General features: G+C 50.3%; 1 protein-coding gene and 1 long non-coding RNA gene across 2 annotated transcripts in view; both read right to left on the bottom strand.

Moving 5' to 3' along the window:
• The window catches only part of NUGGC (nuclear GTPase, germinal center associated), a 126,996-nt gene extending 106,025 nt beyond the window's left edge, over nt 1–20,971 (bottom strand). Inside the window, exons 1-5 of the mRNA XM_065587428.1 lie at nt 20,847–20,971; nt 18,823–19,045; nt 17,899–18,126; nt 15,604–15,831; nt 14,631–14,806 (exon numbers count right to left, since the gene is read on the bottom strand). Of these exons, the coding sequence (XP_065443500.1) occupies nt 14,631–14,806; nt 15,604–15,831; nt 17,899–18,126; nt 18,823–19,045; nt 20,847–20,944 (953 nt within the window). The 5' untranslated portion in view covers nt 20,945–20,971. The remainder of the gene's footprint in view (nt 1–14,630; nt 14,807–15,603; nt 15,832–17,898; nt 18,127–18,822; nt 19,046–20,846) is intronic.
• Nucleotides 1–21,731, bottom strand: part of LOC135982137 (uncharacterized) — a 530,422-nt gene that overhangs the window by 131,138 nt on the left and 377,553 nt on the right. The window lies entirely within an intron of this gene.

Below are 21,731 nucleotides of genomic sequence, written 5' to 3'. Positions count from 1 at the left end.
AATTTGGGGCTGGATTCCAATACCCTTACTCACTGAGTAGCGCCTTACCTCACAAGGAGTCCCATTGGTGTAAGTGGCTACTCCATGCGAATAAGAGGATCAGAATCTAGCCCATAACATGCTGCTCTCCTCTGGTGTCTTTTTTCCAGTGCCCTTTACAAATCTTAATTAATCCTCTCAACACCCAATAATAATTCTTAGCCCTTATAGGACTTCCCGCCACAGATCTCAAAGCACTTCTCAAAAGTTAATTAGCAATGGGGAAGCAAAGGTGGAGGTGGTTGCTGGCCAGAGAATGAAAGCTGCACACGAGGTCTAAGTCGAGAGCTTGCTACTCACTGTAAGGAGCCGAGAGAACGCTTTTTGGTGAGATAATTTGGCTTGCTTCACGCCTTCGTTAAGGGGCTGTTCCAGCTGGGCAAAACATTTCTCAATCTCCTTCTCCAAAGCCTCGATCTTGTCCTCCACAAAGCCTTCCAAACCGCTCTGCTGATAGTGATTCTGCAGTGGCAGAAGAGCAAAGGACACATCATTGCGCAGCTGATGCTGGAGGCAAAATAAAGATACAGGCCAAGATTTCTTCTCGCTAGAAACCGCAGCGCAGGCCTGGGTTCGGTCAGCACCCGCATGGGAGGCATCTAAAGAACACACTGTGCTGGAAGAGGTGGTGTCGCCAGTCCAGCCGGTGGTGCTCTGAGTCGGTAATGAACCAAAGCCCCAGCGTTGCATGATGCTGGAGGCCGTGTGAAGGGACAGGTGGGAAACAGGGAGGTACAAGGTTTGGCTGCCTTTGCAGATAAAGCCAGTAGTGGTTTTAAACATCAATTATAGATGGGGGGAAAAGAACAGAACCTCTGTATCTTTTTCCTCCTTTCACTGCTTTACCCGCCCACAGAACACAATGGGCGCAGGGATACGTTTTTGTCCCCCGGTGATATGGGTCCAGTGGTGAGCAATTGGGAGGTAGTGCTTGGTGTGGCATCATCAAAAAGCCAAACCGGACAAATAGAGCATGGCCTTGGACAACGTGGGTGTGTCTACACTAGGGAAAATAGCATGTTTCACCTCTGACACAGTTTCACTGATGCTGCCAATGGAGTAAACTGTAGTGTAGAAGGGGTGCAGGGATTTCTGCCATGTCATCATCTAGCCCTGCCCTAGGGACAGAACTCAGAGCCTCCTGCATCAAAAAATATAGTCCCTCTCCCTAGTTTGAACTACAGAACCATCCCCATTAACTGTCAGCAGTATAGGGTCTATGGCACATAGATAAACAGCTCCAGCTCCATCCATCGGGGGCAGTGGTGCATTTACACACTAGCCAGCTCATTACTAGACTTTTAGAGCAGATTTGCATTTGTTTCCTGCTAGGAACCATGGGGCGAGTGGCCCGGTTCAAAGGAGCAGGGATGGAACGGGGAGAAGGCAGAGTGCAGGGACACTGCTGCAGTGGGAAGAGAGGGGACTATTCACTGCACCATCACTGTGCTAGTAGTGAAGCAGATTGTAGCGCCCAAAGCTCTTCCAGCCGTACCACCGTGTCTCGTGTGGAGTTGAAATTCTCAGCCAGCAGGACAATGCCGAGAGCCTCTGTCACATAATCCACCAGCAGCTTCTTCTTCTCTTTCAGAAAGATATTCCTGATGTACTCTCTCAGCTTGGGGATCTCTGGAATAGCACAGAGAGGCAGAGTTAGTCCTGGTCTACACCGAGGATGACCTAGCCATGGCGCTCAGGGCTGTGAAAAATTTCACTCCCTGTGTGATGTAAGTAAGATCAACCTAACCTCCACTGTACATAAGAACGGCCATATTGGGTTAGACCAAAGGTCCATCTAGCTCAGTATCCCGTCTTCCTTTTTTTGTTTTATACCTGCTGCCTATTAATTTCATTTGATGACCCCTAGTTCTTGTGTTATGAAGAGTAAAAAACACTTCCTTATTTACTTTCTCCACACCAGTCTTGATTTTATAGACCTCTATCATATCCCCCCTTAGTTGTCTCTTTTCCAAGCTGAAAAGTCCCAGTCTTATTAATCTCTCCTCATATAGAAACTGTTCCATACTCTTAGTCATTTTTGTTGCCCTTTTCTGTACCTTTTCCAATTCCAATATATCTTTTTTGAGATGGGGCAACCAGATCAGCACGCAGTATTCAAGATGTGGGCGTACCATGGATTTATATAGTGGCAATATGATATTTTCTGTCTTATTATCTATCCCTCTCTTAATTATTCCCAGCATTTTGTTCGCTTTTTTGACTGCTGCTGCACATTGAGTGGATGTTTTCAGAGAACTATTCACAATGCCTTCAAGATCTCTTTCTTGAGTAGTAACAGTTAATTTAGACCCCGTTATTTTATATGTATAGTTAGGATTGTTTTCCAATGTGCATTACTTTGCATTTATCAACACTGAATTTCATCTGCCATTTTGTTACCCAGTCACCCAGATTTGTAAGATCCATTTGTAACTCTTCACAGTCTGCCTGGGACTTAACTGTCTTGAGTAGTTTTGTATCATCTGCAAATTTTGCCACCTCACTGTTTACCCCTTTTTCCAGGTCATTTATGAATATGTTAAATAAGACTGGTCCCAGTACAGACCCCTGGGGGAAAACACTATTTATTTCTCTCTATTCTGAGAAATGACTATTTATTCCTACCCTTTGTTTCCCATCTTTTAACCAGTTACCGATCCATGAGAGAACCTTCCCTCTTATCCCATGACAGCTTACGTTGCTTAAGAGCTTTTGGTGAGGGACCTTGTCAAAGGCTTTCTGAAAATCTAAATACACAATATCCACTGGATCCCCTACATGCTTGTTGACCCCCTCAAAGAATTCTAGTAGACTGGTGAGGCATGATTTCCCTTTACAAAAGGGAACCATGTTGACTCTTCCCCAACAAATTATGTTCATCTATGTGTCTGACAATTCTGTTCTTTACTATAGTTTCAATCAGTTTTCCCGATACTGAAGTCAGGCTTACTGGCCTGTAATTGCCGGGATCACCTCTGGAGTGCTTTCTAAAAATTGGTGTCACGTTAGCTATCCTCCAATCATCTGGTACAGAAGCGGATTTAAATGATAGGTTATAGACTACAGTTAGTGGTTCTGCAATTTCACATTTGAGTTTCTTCAGAACTCTTAGGTGAATACCATCTGATCCTGGTGACCTATTACTGTTTAGTTTATAGGTTTGTTCCAAAACCTCCTCTAATGACACCTCAATCTGGAACTGTTCCTCAGATTTGTCACCTCAGCTTTCGGAATGTCCCTCACATCCTCAGCCGTGAAGACGGTAGACACAGCTGGGTCAACAGCCGAGCTACCACCTCTCAAGGGGATGACTTTGCTACAGCAAAAGAAAACCCCCTTCCGTTGCTGAAGCGAGTGTCTACACTACAGCATGTCAGCAATGTAGCTGCAGCGGCAGTGCTTATAGTATAGACATATCCTTAGAAATGTGGTAGGAGACATTCCTCCTGGAGGATGTTCAGCAGGGGGAACATTGCTCCGGCAGAGCTTCCCATCAGTGAACACAGGGTTGGATTAAGGCCTAGGCCTCGGACCCCAGCTCCAGGAGCCATGTGATTACATCAGAATCCCAGCCTGCATTTACAAAGGGTAAAGTCTTTGTTCCTCACAGTTGTGAAGAATAGCTTGGAAACTGGTTGAGTAACATCTGCCTGAATCTGCACAAAGCCTGAACCAATTGCTGTGAGGGTGGGCACTGTCCCATGCATTTCAGTGCGGCTGTTAACCCCACTGCTCTGGAGGGCTCTCCGAACTCCAGCCCAGCAGAGGGCTCTGTGCGTAGCAGGAGTGGAAAAGTGCAGACAGCTTGACCCATCCAAACAGAAACACAGAGAGCAGAGGGGACTCCTGTTTACACTCACGCTGCTCCTGAGGAGAGGGGCATCGGGCAGTCACGCCTGGTGGGAAGAAGTAGACTCTCTTGGCTATTAAGCCAAAGGGCCTATTGCTAAGTAAAGGCTTATTATCAAGTGAACCAACCGCTTTGCAAGCTTTATGAATAGTTCGTAATAATGATGTTTAGTTGTGTAACCTTTATTCAAAGTGGAAAATTTAATTTAGTGGGAGTGGAAAGTTTAGTTGCTTGAGGTTTAGCACAACAGCCTGTGTATCAGAACAAGTGCTTTAATGGCAAGATGCACTGACTGCATTAGCATGGGAAGTTTGGATATTGAAATATACATTTGGAAATTTGCAACATGCCTTTTGTGATAGACTCAAGGAGTTCAATCTATTTAGCTTAACAAGGAGAAGGTTAAGGTTTACGTTAGAGCCGCTAAGTACCTACATGGGGAATAAATATTTGATAATGGGCTCTTCAGTCTAGCAGACAAAGCTGTAATGTGATCCAGTGGCTGGAATTTAAGCTAGACAAATTCAGACTAGAAATAAGGTGCACATTTTTAACATTGGGGGTCATTAACCACTGGACCTACTGTGGATTCTCGCTCACTGTAAATGTTTAAATCAAGTGCTCTCAAAAAGCTAGGTATTATTACTGGATGTTTTTCGGAAGGGTGGGCTCTAGTTCAAACCCACTTGGAGTTTGACTTGGAGTGGGAATTACTCCGGCGCAGTCCTATGACCTGCGTTATGCAGGAGGTTGGACTAGATGATCACAATGGTCCTTCTGGCCCTCACATCTGTGAAACTCTGCCTCAGACACTCTGGGAGCAGAGGGGGCCCTCCTGGCACTATCACTTTAGGTGGCAGGTTGGGGAAACTGTAGGGGTGGAGCCATGATCCCCCCTCCCCATGTCATGATGTGCTTAGGGCTCCAGGCTGCTTCAGTTTGAACCTGGGTGAATCTTCCATCTATAGAACGTCTCTTGTTTCAGCTGAGAGACTTGGAGGAAAAGCTGGTGTCTCAGAAACTCAGGGACCTACAAATTGCCTGCTGCAGATCTGAGCAGGGCAGCGGTGGCGGTTTGTGCAGGTGTAACCCACCAAGACCACTTAGAGAGAGATAAAATGAGTCTGCTCTGCAGCCTTAGCCAACAGCCAGTTGGCTTTTAATTCATGCGGCAGAGGCTCATGAACTAAGCTCCAGAGGTCCCCAGTTCGATCCCACCGATGACCAGGGTCTGTCAGCGTTACACAGGGATCTGCGTATGGAGGCAGAAGCTACACAACGTTGGGAGAGGAAAAGGGGAAGCAACACAAAGAAGGAAACAGGGGGCTGAGAAGCAGAGCTAAGCTTTGCTATCAACAACACATGTAGTGCTGTGTCCTCTGAATGCCGCCTCTCCTGCAGCTTCCGGGCTGGCTGTGTGACAAGCAAGGAAGGTTGCGGCTGTGCAATGACAGGTACATGGGGTATTGAACCTCCAGCACTCAGGACATGAGACCCTGTAGTTTGAAGGATGAAGTCCTCTCCCTGGCCCTGTCGCAGTGTTATACCCCCTGAGGCTCAGGCAGAGACAGGGATTCACGGCACACACAGCAGTGACATCAATGCCCACAACCTCTGCTTTGCCAGAAGGTCTGTGGAGCCCAATGCACGGGCAGTGCTAGCTGCAGAGGTGGTGTTGCTGGAACAGCTGAGGGATACGCTAATACAGGGCATTGTTCCCTGGGCAGCCCCCATCTCCTGGAGAGCCCTGGCTGCAATGGAGAAGGTGCCTCCCCTGCAGGAACCCCACAGAAGGGTGCTGGTGGCAACAGCACTTGCCTCCCCTCCGGACGATGCCTCCCTTTGGGTGCAGAGGCCAGGCTGGGGCATGGGCATGGAATTTACAACACCCTGGGCCAGCTTTAGCGAGTCCGATCCTTGATCATTAACAGGTAAAGGTTCTCTAGCCTTCAACTGCAGATTAAACTCCTGTTCAGGGCACCAAGATGCCAGGATTCTGGATTCAGCAGTGGACGGGTCCAGCAGAACAACTGGGTCCCATGTAACAAAGCAGCATATGTAGGGGGCTGCAAGGGAGGGCTACTGAGATGTCAAGGGAAGGGACTGGACAGGGGGCCTATAGAGGTTTGGGCTGGAAGAAAGGTGCGATCACTGGTGGAAGAGAAGCCAGAAGTGGGGCTCTCAGATGGTCATTGGAGAGGGCCAGAACCTGAGAGGTGCTGAGCACCTGCAAACCCCACAGATTTCCATGTCTGCAGTGCACTGGGACTCAGAGCTGTGGATTCAATTTTTGGCTCTGCCACAGATACTCTGTGTGACCTTGGCCAAGACAGTGACACTCACTTAGTTTGTTGAATCTATTTAGATCATCAGCTCTTTATGGCAGGGACTGTCTCTTATTATGTGCATGTAGATCGCCCAGCACCACAGAGTCCCAATTGGGGTTTTAGCTTTGTAATACAATTGTAACACAGGTGTAATTGTAATACAAATAATAACAATAAATATAATCCCCACAGTTTGGGGAAAGCGTCTGCACATTTAGATGCTGCTTTGAATCAAATTCCTGCATCAGTGGCGTGTGCCCATCACCAGTAAGAGATGCAGAGTCAGCACTCTGAGCAATGAAGCATTAGCAATTCATATGTTACCTGTCTCTTCCTTATTCATATACTTCTTCCGCCAGTATTCTTTAGCACTGACCGTGTAAACGAGATCAGCCTTGTTCAGAATTTCTGAGTCACTCGGCAGTATTCTCTAAAAAACAAAAACAAACAAACAACCCCCCCCCACACACACACAGATTATGTAAAAAGTGGGGTTATTGAAGCAGCTTCAGAAAATTCATAAGAACATAAGAGCGGCCAGACTGGGTGAGAACAAAGGTCCATCTAGCCCAGGATCCTGTCTTCCAACTGTGGCCAATGGCAGGTGCCCCAGAGGGAATGAACAGAACAGGCAATCATGAAGTGATCCATCCCCTGTTGCCTATTCCCAGTTTCTGGCAAGTTCTATTGTCACTGCAGAATTCTGCCACAGTTAGCCAATACGTGGTGCAGCGAGTGTGAATTTAATCAGTTGCGTATCCTCAACTACCCCATTCATATCAGGATCCAGTTCAAAACTGCGCTCCCTCCTTTCCTCCCTTTAGCAGCAAACTCCTCTGTCTGGTCACACAATCTCACCATTACTGGGGCGAGAGAGAGCCCCTTCCTCTGCAGCTTGTGCCCCCAAGAACAGCCTTGTGAAATCTCTGCCTCATCAATGTCCCAGCTCATCTCTCTCCCTTTCTGAGGCCTCCTTCCCTCTCTCCCTACGTTACCGGCTTTGTTTAAGGAATGCTTTGTGCTGCAGACAAACAGTGCATCTTAAATCCCTAATTCTGTATTACTGTGAAACGATTGGATTTGGGATGTCAATTTTTCATTGAGCAAACACCGAATCGAGGATCAGCTTTGTCTGGACACTGACTTTAACGCCTGGATCCCTTATTTATGACTCGGAATCAAACCACAGAGGATGGGCAGCTCCAAACACACACGTTTTTATCACTGGATGGGATTTTCAGAAGTGCCTAACAAGGCTAGGCAACTAGCTCCCATTGGATGTTGACAGTAATTAGGCACCTGAAGGCCAAGATAGAGCTGGCCCCAGAATTCAATAGGGCTTAGAACTTTGTGAGTTGACATCGAGGTTTTTATAATATAGTTGAGACCACCTAGAAATCATCACATCTCATGGAAAAATACTTACTTATAAATGTTAGTCCAAGGACCATCACATTTACTATTGAAATATACTAGGAATAGGTTTCCAACAACTAGAAAACCCAGTGTTATACTTTACCCCGAGCTTTGTCTTCAGTCCTTTGATTTTCTTCCCTTTCACGAATGCGTTCCTCTCTAAAATGGCATCGTGTCTGGTTTCTATAGGTTTCTACATTTGGAAAGACAATGAAAGTTACTATAGGTAGCCCCCAAAATGCTTTCATAGATTTTAAAGCCAGCAGACACCATCTAATCTGGTTTCCAACAAAACACAGGACAAACTTCACCCTGGAATTTCTGCATCAAGCCCAGAACTTCTGTTTGAGCTAGAGAAGATCTTTTAGGGCTTGTCTACATGAACCAGTAATGCCACCTACAGGGATGTGATTTCTAGAGCCCACTAATATGTTGCACATTAACTGGCCCATGTGGACCCTGCCAGCGTGGACTAGAAGTTCCCTAGTGTGCTTTTAACACACTGCTGTTAACCTGGATTAACAGTCAACATGGATTTGTCAAGAACAAATCATGTAAACCGAATCTAACAGCTTTCCTTGATAGGGTAACAAGCCTTGTGGATGGGGGAAGCGGTAGACGTGGTGTATCTTGACTTTAGTGAGGCTGTTGATACTGTCTCGCATGACCTTCTCATAAACAAACTAGGGAAACACAGCCTAGATGGAGCGTCAGTAAGGCGGGTGCCTAACTGGTTGGAAAACCGTTCCCAGAGGGTAGTTATCAGTGGTTCACAGTCAAGCTGGAAGGGCATATAGAGTGGGGTCCCATAGGAATTGGTCCTTGGTCTGGTTCTGTTCAATATCTTCATCAGTGATTTAGATAGTGGCATAGAGAGTTCACTTAAAGTCGGCGGACAGTACCAAGCTAGGAGGGTTTGCAGGTGCTTTGGAGGATAGGATTAAAATTCAAAATGATCTGGACAAACTGGATGTAAGGGGGCTGCTGGCCCCCCACTGACACTTAGTGGGGGTTTTGGCTGGCCTCTCCCAGTACCAAAGGAAAGGGGAAGGGCCGAAGAGAAATCAGGATCCTGAGACTGACGGTCCCCAGGGCCAATGGGGAGAGGCCAATGCTCCATGTCAGCCTGATTGACAAGACAGGCCGGCCAATGAGGGAGCCAGGAGCCCAGGGTCCTGTCCTCCGTGTGAGGGGAGCTGCCTGAGGCAGAGGGGGGCTGAGTTAAGGGGAGAGCAGCAGCCAGAGCTGGGCTGGGAAGCTGAGCCGCGCCGGCCAGAGCCAGAGGGGCAGCTCAGAGAGCTGAGCTGGAGGCGGGCTGGGGCAGGCCGGAGCTGGGTGCGGTGAGCGGCTGGGGAGAGCGAGGGGGGCCCCGGGCAATGGGCCCAGCACAGGGAGACGCCCCCAGTGAAGAGGCCGGGCAGGCCAGACTTGGGGGGATCGTAACCCCAACAGGGCAGGGGCCACGCTGGGAAGCAGGGCCCTGCCACCTAGAGCCTGAGGGCGTGTGGCCACCGCCAGAGCAAGTGTCGACCCGCAGCGTCCCTGCAGCACAGCCAGGGCCTGGGCAGGGCCTGGGACGGGTGAGGAACAGACTGAGCTGCCCGGACGTTCCAGCGACGCTGCTTGTGGTGCCCCTGTGCCCACAGAGCGGGGTGACGGGTTTTCCTTTAACCTTTCCCAGTTTTCCCTCATTGTTTTAATTGTCTGCTGTTTAATAAACTGTATTTGCTTTGAGCTCTATGCAGTGATCAGTGGGTCAGAGAAACATCCAGTGCAGAGAGCACGCCCTGGAGTGGGGACACCCTAGCCCCTGGCCTAAGTGACCAGGACAAGTTTGGGGGTCGAGCCCCCCAGGAATGCTGGGTCCAGCCTTGTCGGGGTTACGAGGACTCTGCCACCCAGGAGAGTGGAAGGGGAGTCCCCCAGGTCAGGCAGGCCTGTGGGTAAAGGGAGCTGGAGCAAGGACTCAGATCCTTTGGGTAGCCGATTCCACTGGGGCAGTGTAAAAGCCAGGAAAGTTCCCCACAATGGTGGGACCATTCACCCGCTTACATGGAGAAATGGTCTGAAGTGAATAGGATGAAATTCAATAAGGACAAATGCAAAATACTCCACTTAGGAAGGAACAATCATTTTCACACATACAAAATGGGAAATGACTGCCTAGGAAGGAGTACTACAGAAAGAGGTTTGGCGATCATAGTGGATCACAAGCTAAATATGAGTCAACAGTGTAACACCGCTGCAAAAAAAGTGATCATTCTGGGATGTAATGGCAGGAGTATTGTAAGAAAGACGAGAAGTAATTCTTCTGCTCTACTCAGCACTTATAAGGCCTCAGCTGGAGTACTGTGTCCAGTTCTGGGCACCACCTTTCAGGAAAGATGTGAACAAATTGGAGAAAGTCCAGAGAAGAGCAACAAAAATGATTAAAGGTCTACTTGTGAAGTAACTCCCTTCTCTTCATGTGTCGGTATAATAATGCCTGCATCTGTAATTTTCACTTCATGCATTTCTCAGCGCTCCCATGTATAGGGACTGTCTTATTGCTCCAGTTTTACAGCTGGAGAAACTAAGGGGAACAGAGGTTAAGTGACTAACCCAAGGACACACAACGAGTCTGTTACAAAGATGGGAGGAGAACAAGAGACTTCATGGCTCTCATGCCACTGCACCAGGCCTCCCTTAGGATATTTACCCCATTCCAGCTGATGATCAACTTCCTCCCTGAACTACAAATGCCGATAGCTCTTGTAATTTTATCCTGATTGTGGGCTAAACTGTCTTTTTCTTACCCACCCAAAGCGAATGGGGGCCTCACATGTGTAGGGTGAGCAGGGGATACCTAGACTGGGCCCATGGATGCTATAAATTAACCCTGCAGCTCCTCTTACAGTAATCAGGACTCTTGCTGGAACACCCCATTGTATTAGGCAGCCCTAGTGGATGACATCCATCTTTAGAAGATAAATCAGTGACCTCTCATTTTTGTTCATGGAGAGTTCATTTTTAAGACTATAACTTATTTTTTAAAAAAAGTCTGCAAATACTCACGTGTTTCTCTTTTCTTTCCCTGGAAAAAAATTAAAATGACACATTTAATCAGGTATGGCAAACATCAAAAATCTTATCATGCCCATTGCACATAACTACGTGCAGGGGGTTATGGGAAGGTGACAATACACAGTCTGGAAGGTAGGAAATGGGCTTTAGCATGTTCATAAGTATTGCAGACTGGATCAGACCCAAGGTCCATCTAGCTCAACATCCTGTCTCCGGCAGTGGCCAGCACCAGATGTTTCAATGGAAGGTGCAAGAATCACTGTAGAAAGCAACCATAGAATGACCTGTTTCTTCATAACCCCCTGTGACACAGAAGTGAATTGGTGCTTCACAACTCTTGTCAGATCTGACATACTTGCTACACCTCACACACTGTCATCATGATATATATCCAAAAGGTGGCCCGTAATATATCATTAATATTCTTGCTTTATGTACATACATATGGTCAACCCACAAAGAACTTTACAGATGGGCAGGAAATATGTGACTAAAATGTGTGTAAACCAGGCACATCAGGGGAAACTGATAAGTTTTCTCCAGACAAAGGAAAGAGGCTGACATCTCAGACCAGGTGGGTCCAATTCAATGATCTATTCATTTGTATCTGAGGTTGCAGGAAAAGATCATTTGCATTGTAAAAATCACCAGCAAGAGAGAAGACAGCCTGGAATTTACAGCAGACAGACTGGCAGCCACACCCAGCAGGAGAAAGGAACCTTATGTGGGAATACATTTCAAAGGTTTACTGTTCTATAAAGAGAGGGGGCGCAAACCCCTAAATGATAGATAACTTAGGGGATTCAAGAGACCAAAGCTCTTGAAATAAGAGGTTACTTCCTGTACTGGAAGTTCTTCAAGATGTGTGGTCCCTAGATGTATTCCACACATAGGTGTACATCCGTGCTGTGCACGTGAGTCCTGATTTTTTCGAAGCAGTGTCTGTTGACCTGCATGGGCGGTATGTCCTTTTGTGCTCCCGACAGAGTGTAAGGGGCACTGCAGGTCAGCACTACTCCAGTTCCTCCTCTTACTGCACTATGGTGAAGTCCGAAGCAGAGGGACAGGAGGGTAGGTAGTGGAACACAGCTAGGGACCACACATCTCAGAGAACCTCCAGGTACAGTAAGTAACATCCTCTTCTTCGAGTGATTTCACACATGGGGGACTTGTGAGCACTGATCAGTGTGGTGGTGAGAGCAAGGGGGCTTATTGTAGAGTCATTTGCAATACAGTTCATCCCAGGGCCGATTTCTTCCTAAATCCCCTGTGACACACATACCCGTTGGTGGTTCAACACTCAATGCTCTGGTTGGTGAGGCTGTGAGCTCCTGGGGAAGTGCAGCTGCAGAACCACGGCCTGACCCAGTTCTCTGTGCTGCGCGGTGGCGTGGCAGCCCGTCCTGGTGCTCTGGGAGGTGCGGCTGTAGCGCTGCCAGCCACCGGTGCTCCAGGCAGTGTGGTAAGGGGGCAGAGGAGTTCGGGGTGGTGGTCAGGGGGCGGGGGTGTGGATAGGGGTCGCAGGGGTGTGGATAGGGGTCAGAGGGCAGGGAACATGGGGGCAGGGGTTCCGGGGGGCAGTCAGGAATGAGAGGAGAGGTTGGATGGGGCAGTGGGGGGCAGTCAGGGGTGGGGAGTCTGGGGCCGGTCAGGGGACTGGGAGGATGGGGGGTGGATGAGGCAGGAGTCCTGGGGGGGCCGTCAGGAGGCAAGAAGCAGGGGGGGGGTCGGATGGGGGCGTTGACCAGGCCATGCCTGGCTGTTTGGGGAGGCACAGCCTCCCCTAACCTGCCCTCCATACAATTTTGGAAACCCGATGGAGCCCTCAGGCCAAAAACTTTGCCCGCCCCTACCCTAGGTCCTTTTCTCCAGAACTGCTGCCTAGCCATTCGGTCCCTAGTCTGTAGCAGTGCATGGGATTCTTCTGTCCTAAGTGCAGGACTCTGCACTTGTCCTTGTTGAACCTCATCAGATTTCTTTTGGCCCAATCCTCCTATTTGTCTAGGTCCGTCTGTATCCTATCCCTACCCTCCAGCGTATCTATCTCTCACCACAGCTTAGTATCATCTGCAAACTTGCTGAGGGTACAATCCACGCCATCCTCCAGATCATTATTGAAAATATTGAACAAAACCGGCCCCAGGACCGACCCTTGGGGCACTCCGCTTGATACCGGCTGCCAACTAGTCATGGAGCCATTGATCACTACCCGTTGAGCCCAATGATCTAGCCAGATTTCTATCCCTTATAGTCCATCCTAGCAGCTAGGCCATGGCAGCACAGGCTGTGGCCGGGGCCAGCTCTAGGTTTTTGGCCACCCCAAGCAAAAAAATTTTTGGCTGCCCCCACCCCAGCCCTGGGCTCTCTCTTCCCCCCCACCCACACCCCCTGCTGCCCCAGCCCTGGGCTCTCTCTTCCCGCCCCCTCCCGCCCCAGCCCTGGGCTCCCCCCCACCAGTGATGACTCTGCCCGCTCCCCACTCACCTCCAGCCAGTCCGGCGCTGGCAGGGTCGGGGTAAGCAGCGGGCCTCCCGGGCCGTGCCTCAGCCCAGGGTCCCTCCATCCAGGGCTCCCGCCTCCAGGACCGGCCGGGACCTGGGAGGGCAGAGCCGGGGGACTGCCCCAGCAGAGGGCTGAGGAGCCGGGGCAGGGTAGCCCCAGAGGCAGCGGAGCCCCGGAGAGCGGGACGCAGGACCCACACGATAGCACCCCGCCCTCTATGGCCCCGCTGCTGCTGCTGCTTCTGGCCGCCCTGCCACAGTCCCTGGGCGGCTTGGGCCGTTTCGCCCAGCTCCGGCTGCAGTGCTGGGGGCGGCCGCCCTGCGGCACCTGCAGGCGGCTCCGTGTGCCCCGTGGGGTGTCCCCCAGCCTGAGTGTCCCCCACTCGAAGCCTGCCCGGCCCAGCCACAAGGTGTGGGCGCTGCTCCCCCGCGGCGCGAACCGCAGCGGCTACAGGGCGCCCCCTGGGCACGACGCGCTGCTGCTGCCAGGGCCGGCTGTAGGCTTTTGCCACCGGAAGCACCAAAAAAAAAATAAAAAAAAATGACCAGAATGCTGGCCTTGAAAATGTGCTGCCCCAAGCACGTGCTTGGTTTGCTGGTGCCTAGAGCCGGCCCTGGCTGTGGCACAGACTAGGTGCCAAATACAGCCCCCCAGGGAGCTGGGTATGTACTTGGGCAGCTAGCCCACGCTGCAGTGGCTTCACTGCTATTGGCACCCGAGCTAGCTAGCTCAGAGCTAGCATGGGTATGGCTCCATGTGCTGCAGTCACACCCCCGAGGGCCGTGCAGACAGAACCATGGGGGTGGAGTAGCTTGCTGTAGCCATGGCTTGCACAGCAGGTCTTTTAGCTCAGGCAGTTGAGGCTCATGTGTTTAAATCTTGAGATCTCAGGTTCAGTTCCTGCTGCCGAGCCTCCCAGGGGCACAGTGTTACACACACAAATACCCACACTTTCATCCTGTCTAGACCAGAGGTTCTCAAACTGTGCAGGAGGGGGAATGTATTCTGGGGAGGTGCAAGATGCTTTAGGGAAAAAACACCTTACTGTTTTGCTTTTGTTCTTATTACAAGGGATCATTGGGTGTGTCTGAATCAATGCCTCACTGCTTTTAATATTTAGTGAGTTGCAGGTTGGTTTATTTTTTATCTCTATATGTACTTGTGTGGCGGAAGGGGGGGCGTAAATTACTACTAGACACAAAGAAGGGGGGCATGATCAAATACGTTTGAGAACCCCTGGTACTGTTGTTAGACACTGCAGTCAGAAAACACCAGCCAGAACAAATGGCAGATGCTTCAGAAGCCGATGGGTGAACATGGATGAGGTGGTAGCTAGAAGGAGGGGCTGCAGGAGGAAGACAGGCAGACACACTGTAAATCTCTAAAGGAAAGACTCTCAGTCCCTGAAGCCCAGGGACAGTCTATTCCACTACCTCAGGTATTCCTTCAGATGCAGCTTATCAGACTTGGTGACCACCAGAGCGATGTCACTGCACATCCCGCCTTGGTAAGCTTTGATGCTCTCTTTCAGCAGCACTTCATGGACTTTGTCCCCCAGAACTCGTTCAATGTCGCTGATAACCCAGATGACTGAACATTTATTGATGCTCTTAAGGAGAGAGAGTGAGAGAGAGAGAGAGAGAGTGAGAGAGAGAGAGAGAGGATTATATCTGGAAGCAAAGAGGCAGCCAGGCTCCATCCTGAGACATGCCGAGCACCCTGGATTCCCCACTGACTGCAATGGCAGTGCAGAGTGCTCAGTCTCTGCAGGATTGTGCCAGCAATTTACAGACTTGAGCCCCTAGCTCAAGCCCCTCAGCTGTGTGCCACTCAGGACTCTGCTAGCTGGAGGTTCTGAGCTGACCTCTAGGGGTATTTCTACTCAGCAATTAAACACCATGGGGGAAGGAGGGTCCCAGAGCCCAGGCTCCAGCCCAAGCCGGAACATCTACACAGCAATTTTACAGCCCCAGAGCCCGAGCGTGAGCCAGCTGAAGCGGGCCAGCTGCGGGTGTTTAATTGCTGCGTAGATATTCCGTTGGACAGCCCTAGTGCAGAGAAGAGAACGGTGCATCTGATCATTGCAGAGTCTGCACTAGTGAAGAGCGGACGGAGAAAGGCGCTATGGGGCTTTGATGCTACAGGAATCCAGGAGCAGCAATGGATCCAAGCTGGGAAGCACTGTTAGCTAATATCAGGGGTGCCCCCGCACTAGACAGTGTGGATGCTGCTTCGTTCCGTTAAAGCCTTGCCCAGGCCTTCCCCAGGCCACAGAGCTCACTGCCCTCTCTAGAACTTTCCTTCCTTCATTACATTGGAATAGTAACACTAGAACCAATGGTTAAATGCTTTCCAGCCAAATAACATAACAGCATTTTCTCCCACACATCAGAGCTGGTGAGTCACCTCTTTCCACATTTCGTCCCTTTTGCTGTTGTAATCTCCTGTCCCGGGAATATCCATAAACACGACACCTTCCGGAATCATGTCGGACTTCGGAATCGTCACTTCCACGTATTTGATTAGTGGCCAGAGTCGCATCTTGGCTTTCTCTTCCTCCAGGGCTGCCTCCTCCTCATCCTTGTCACTCTGACACCGCACATAAGGGTCCAGTTTGTCAGAGAGTTCTTTTGCCTGAAACACGATAAATAAATCAAACTCTGCCCCTCCATGGTGATAGGACCTCAAAGTCATCAGTGAGCAGTAAAATTAATTGACAATCTGCCACCTGGGGGTGTTGTGAGACTAAGTTTCATTCCCCACCATTTTACAGAGGAGGAAACTGAGGGGCCGGGAAGAGCAAGAGCACCAGTGAGTCATTGTCTGAGCTGGGAATAGAGCCCAGGAAGTCCAGCCTCCTTCCAATTCTGATAGAGCTTTCACCAGAGCTAAACAGCAGGAGGGAAGCACAGCATCTCCCTCTCTGGTACTGCAGAGGACACCTGAGTGAGTCACTGTAGCCTGAGGCCTGATTAACTTTCTCCAGCAGGTCCCTGGGAGTGGCTGTGGCTAGGGAACGGGGCAAGGAGGTGGGCTGCCGGGGGGAGAGGGTTACAGTTGCCTCTGCATGGCTGGCAGAGCTGATCAGAAAGCAGAAATGTTCCCTGTGGTCAATTCCTCAGGGAAAATCCCCACTTGAAATTTGGGAAGAGAAAGGCAGGAAAACCCTTGCAAATCCCAAAGCCAAGATGACATTTTTAAATCGAAACAAAGCAAAACAATGGTTTCAAAGTGATGATTCGCCACAAAAGTATTGTTGGTTTGATGTCCCTGATCGGAAAAAATCAGAATATCAGTTACAATTGTCATTTTCCTGCCTAACGTTTAGACTTCAACTAACCCACATTTTCCAACTGGAAATATTTTTGGTGAGGAAATGTTGCCGGGCTCTAGGTGGCAGCACCGGAGCTGCCTTCCTGCCAGGGGTGTGGAGGAGTGGGATGGGGCAGGCGGAGCTCACTCCCTCAGTGGGACAGACTGGGGTAATCTCCACGGGGAATCCCTCAATAGATTCATGCAGGAGGGGACAATTTTGCCCTGAGTTTGGCCTATTCCAAGTTCTCTGGAAAAACCCATCCACAGCCAGCAAAGCTCGTTCGTAGCTCAATGTAAAGCTGAAGGAGGCACCTACTGAATGTAAATGTTACCGCCTTTCCTTAAAGGGGTACGTCTGCACTGCGAAGGGGGCAGAGGGGTATGATTGCAGCACATGGAGACATACCCGAGCTAGCTCGGGTGTGTCTATCACACGTCTGACTGCAGCACTGCCAACTTTAAGAGATCAAAATCTTTTTGGTGATTTTAAAAATCACCAAATCCTGTTTTTCAGTTTGTATTTTGACCTTTTAACTCCCCTTTACGCCTCAGTCATTGCGTGTATAATAATTTCAGGTTGAAAAAGTCAGACTTTAGTGTACACCTCTCCCTAGCCGCTCATCCTCTCCTCACCCCTAAGACAGGGAAATGTCTGGTCACCCATTTCCTGTCACTGTCTTGACTCTCTCCCCTCCTACTTTTGTTCCTCTGACAAAAGAACGACTGGCTGGTAAATAGTTTGAGCATCACTGCCCTAATTAGTGCAGCAGGATTCACACTCCCACGCAGAACTTATATAATTGTTCAGGGTTGATGACTTACATATTAGAGAACTTAAAATTTATATCGGTCACTCATATAAGCGATGTCACAGGAAAAACTATGAGGCATTGGTTTAGCCAGTGGCAAGAAGCAACACTTCGCTGCTTCTCCTCCCCACCTCTCACCTGCCTTCACTGTCTGAAACTGGGACTGAGCCCAGCTGCTCCGGACTCCCTCCGCCGGCTCTAGCACCTCCCTCCCCATCCCCTCGCCTTCCCAGCCTCCTCCTGCTCTGGCCTTACCCTCTCCACCCATCTCCCTGACATAAGAACGGCCACACTGGGTCAGATCAATGGTCCATCTAGCCCACCACCCGGTCTTCGGACAGTGGCCAATGCCAGATGCTTCACAAGGAGTAAACAGAACAAGGCTCTTTATCTAGTGATCCATCCCCTGTCGTCCACTCCCAATTTCTGGCAGTCAGAGGTTTAGAGCATGGGGTTTGTCCCTGACCATCTTGGCTAAGAGCCATAGATTGACCTGTCCTCCATGAACTGATCTCGTTCTTTTTTGAACCCACAACGATCTTCTGGATTTGGAATTTATGATCACACACTCACTCACCTGCGCTCCCTCGAGGCGAATACATTTTGCGGGAGGGATATTTACTAGGGGCTTTGCTCTCAACAGGTCTTCATAAGGTCTTTTTTCAGCATCTCTCCCATAGAGCGCTTGAAGCTTTTGGACAGCTTCACCTACATCATCCTCGCCCTTCCCTTCCTCCTCCTCTTCTTCCTCCTCTCCGGGTTTCCGCACAAGCTCCACCAGATTCTTCAGTTCCTCCTTCCATTCCTGCCAGTACAGAGACGGGAAAACATGCCATTGTTATCTTGGGCATTCGGGGGGCTGGGGCAGGGGCCGGGCAAGGCTGCTACAGAATAATGCAGGAGTTGGGGCTGGATTTGACTTGGGTTGTCGAGGCAGTGGTAGTGGATTTCAGTAGCTATGGGGGTGCCTAGAGCTCAGGCTGGGTGGGATTGGTGTAACAGCATTCCAATCAAAGGCACTACAGAGCTATTTTAGTGCCGAGCAGAGGGCAGAGGATGGGAGCTGGGAACTGGCTCGGTGCTGCAGGAGACGCTGTGGGGAACTATAGTGCAGACGCAGCACAAGTGGTTCCCTGGCTTCTGCAGCAGACGAACTAGCTGTGGTTCCAGCAGCAGGATTCCCCTCTGGACAACTACAAGCAAAGCAGGGAGGGAAGTGCTGTTGCTTCCACCTGTTCCCTCCTGGCCTACTAAGAGAACCAGCCCCAACCCTGTCCTTAGAGGACACTCATTCCTTCCTGGAGCCCTTGGCAATCATCAGGCAGGGCTGAGGTTTAATACAAGAAGCAGCCAGCAGGGGCCTTCTGGGCCAGGGAGCCAGCTGCCCTCTCCATAAAACAGAGTTACCCTGTGGAGGGGCTGTGGCTACACACCCTGCAGCCAGGATACTGTCCTAAAGAACACATCCGTGCCCTGTGCCATGCTGAAGAATTAGACTTGCCTGTAGTGAGAGAAGGTGAATTTTTGCCTCGTAGTTTTTGCTCCGGCTGCTGCTGACTTGCACGATGCACGAGGTGCAGGCTTGGCTCCCCGACACTGGCAGGAAGAACTGCTGCTCGATGATGGCATTGAACAGCGAGCTCTTCCCAGCCCCGGTGCTGCCAAAGAGCCCAATGTAAATGGGGTCCAGCGAAGACTTTTCTTTCAAGGTGAGGAGGCGGTTCCTGTGGAAAAGGCAAGAGGAAGGGAGGGTTAGACAGATTCACATATTTGGGAAGGGCCAGGCAGTTCCCTTCCTCACAAATACAGCCCCATTGGAGTCAATGGAAAGACTCCCCTTCTCTCCAACCCCCAAAATGATTTAGATGAACACTGGATCAGGCTCCGCTATCGTTAAGGTTTGGCTGGATGGACAGACAAGTTTTCCTGCCATAAACCATGAACCAAGGCCTAGAGCAGCTACAGCTGGCGAGGGGCTAGGAACCCTGGAATACGCCCCTAGAAGCAGAAGGTCTGTGTCATAGGATGTATGTACCCCATGCTAGCCCAGCAACCAAAGGGTTAATACAGGCACTGCCAGCCACTACTGATTGGCTGGCTAACAGCAGCTGGGAGGATAAAAGGGCTGGGAGGCAGGAGAAAGGAACTCCTGTCAGCAGACTACCAGAGAGCTGCCCAGGGAGAACACCCCAGCAAGGAGCGAACAGGCCAATAGACTGAAGAGCCTGCAGAGGCCCGAGGGAAGGCAGGACGGAGCTCAGGGTACTCTCAGAATCAGCAAACCCAGACGTTCCTTGTCTGGCTTGAGGGCCCTGAGCTGGAACCCAGTGGAGTGGGTGGGCCTGGGTTCCCCTACCAGCCCCCCGACAGACCTGAGAACAGAGAGGCTTTCCAGGTTCCTGGACACCAGGAGTGGCCTGACAGCCCTGCTGAGCTGAGTGAACCAGACCAGGCCCTCCCCACGTTTGGCTGTGGGGACCCCTTTGCACTGACGCACCACCTCATGGTCTGCCTAGTGCAGTACGGACGTGTCAACACGGTTGTGAGTCCGGGGTCCAGACATCCTAAACCTGGGTTTACAATGTCATGTGGATGCACAAGCGCAGGCTTGGAAACAACTCTCTAGGCGTGAGTCCCACAGACCCAGTATCAGAGGGGTAGCCGTGTTAGTCTGAATCTGTAAAAAGCAACAGAGGGTCCTGTGGCACCTTTGAGACTAACAGAAGTATTGGGAGCATGAGCTTTCGTGGGTAAGAACCTCACTTCTTCAGATGCAAGTAATGGAAATCCCATTACTTGCATCTGAAGAAGTGAGGTTCTTACCCACGAAAGCTTATGCTCCCAATATTTCTGTTAGTCTCAAAGGTGCCACAGGACCCACAGACTCAGGTTTACAATGCAGTGTAGACATACCCCCAATGGCCTTATTCTCCCCATGTCATCCTGTTCAGGCAGCGGGGCCCAATCCCAAACTGGGAGCATCCCCAGAGAGCCGTGTAAGCCCAGAGAAGCCTGTGCAAAGGCCCTGAGCCGCCATACCAGCTCTTTGCTTCTCCTTGGTTCCTGAGCAGCAACGTTCTATAGAACCTGCACCATTAGGGATGCCTCCTGAACACAGTTTCCTCTTGGAGCCCTGGGGGGAGACCCATGTGGGGAAGGTATCTGCAGTGGGGTTCTCTTTTCCAGTAGCTCTACAGGGCTGGGGAATGAACTGTCCCTGCAGCAGGGACATCCCAGAATTGTGAGGGGTCTTATACTTTCCTCTGAAGCAGCTGGTGCTGCCTCTGTCAGAGAAAGGACCCTGGTCTAGAGGGACCGTGGTCTGATCCAGTTTGTCAATTCCCATGGTGCTATCTAGACACAGGCCTGAATCGGAATCCTGCAAATGCAGGAGGAGTTCAGAGCCAGATCTGCACAGTGCGACATGGGTCTGTCCATAGAGCAGGAAAGCAGAGCCCTATGTGAGTGTAGGCTGGGGTGTCTAAATCATTGGGCGTTAAGGGAGAAATTGGGCTGCAGACTCACTTGAGATATTTAATCTCGTCCGATATATTATCCTGGGACAGAGAGTTGGTCAGCTTCTCGTACGTAGTGTTCAGAACTTTTCTGACTGTGGATTCCATAGTTTCATCTGGAAGGAGGAGACAATTACATGCCAGGGATAGACTGAGTTCTCACCAGCTAAGCAGCATTGTGCCAGGTCAGTGCAAGGAGAGGAGACCTCCAAGGAAAACCCAGGATGCTATAGGAAATGGCAACGGTGATTCAATAGATGGCTCTTCATCCCTATCAGCCCCAATGCTCCAGCATGGTGCTAGGGGGTGCTGTGCTACCAGCCCAGTGGTTCTCAACCCGCAGCCTACAGGCTGCTTGCAGCCCAATCAGCACACAGCTGCAACCCATGTGCCATCCTCAGGGCCATACAGGTAGTATATATATTGTGTGGATGTGACCCACATATTAACATATTGAGAGCTGCATATGCGGCCCTAGGGTGACCAGATAGCAAGGGTGAAAAATCGGAACGGGTGTGGGGGGTAATTGGCACCGGTATAAGACAAAGCCCCAAATATCAGGCCTGTCCCGATTTTATAGGGACATCTGGTCACCCTATGCGGCCCACAATAGTAAATAGGTTCAGAACCACTGTGCTAGAGGCTATTTCCGATGAGCTTTAAGAGTGAGGCCCTGTGGCCAGATTCCACTTGGTGCACCCACTGCATGCAGGGTGGCGGCCAGAGTGCAATTCCCCTGGTGCAGAGGACCTGGGCGTAATATCTCAGGAATAATGTCACTATCTTGAAAATTTGTGCCCTTAAGGTCTTGGAATGAAAGGGAGTCACTAGGGAACATATGTCTCAGTGGTTGCCCAGTCAAGTGAGACGGAGTTATCACTCCTCCCTAGCTAGC

The sequence above is a fragment of the Chrysemys picta genome, chromosome 3 (assembly GCF_011386835.1).
Source record: "Chrysemys picta bellii isolate R12L10 chromosome 3, ASM1138683v2, whole genome shotgun sequence".
NCBI lineage: Eukaryota > Metazoa > Chordata > Testudines > Emydidae > Chrysemys > Chrysemys picta.
This window is presented reverse-complemented; position numbering and strand designations above follow the sequence as displayed.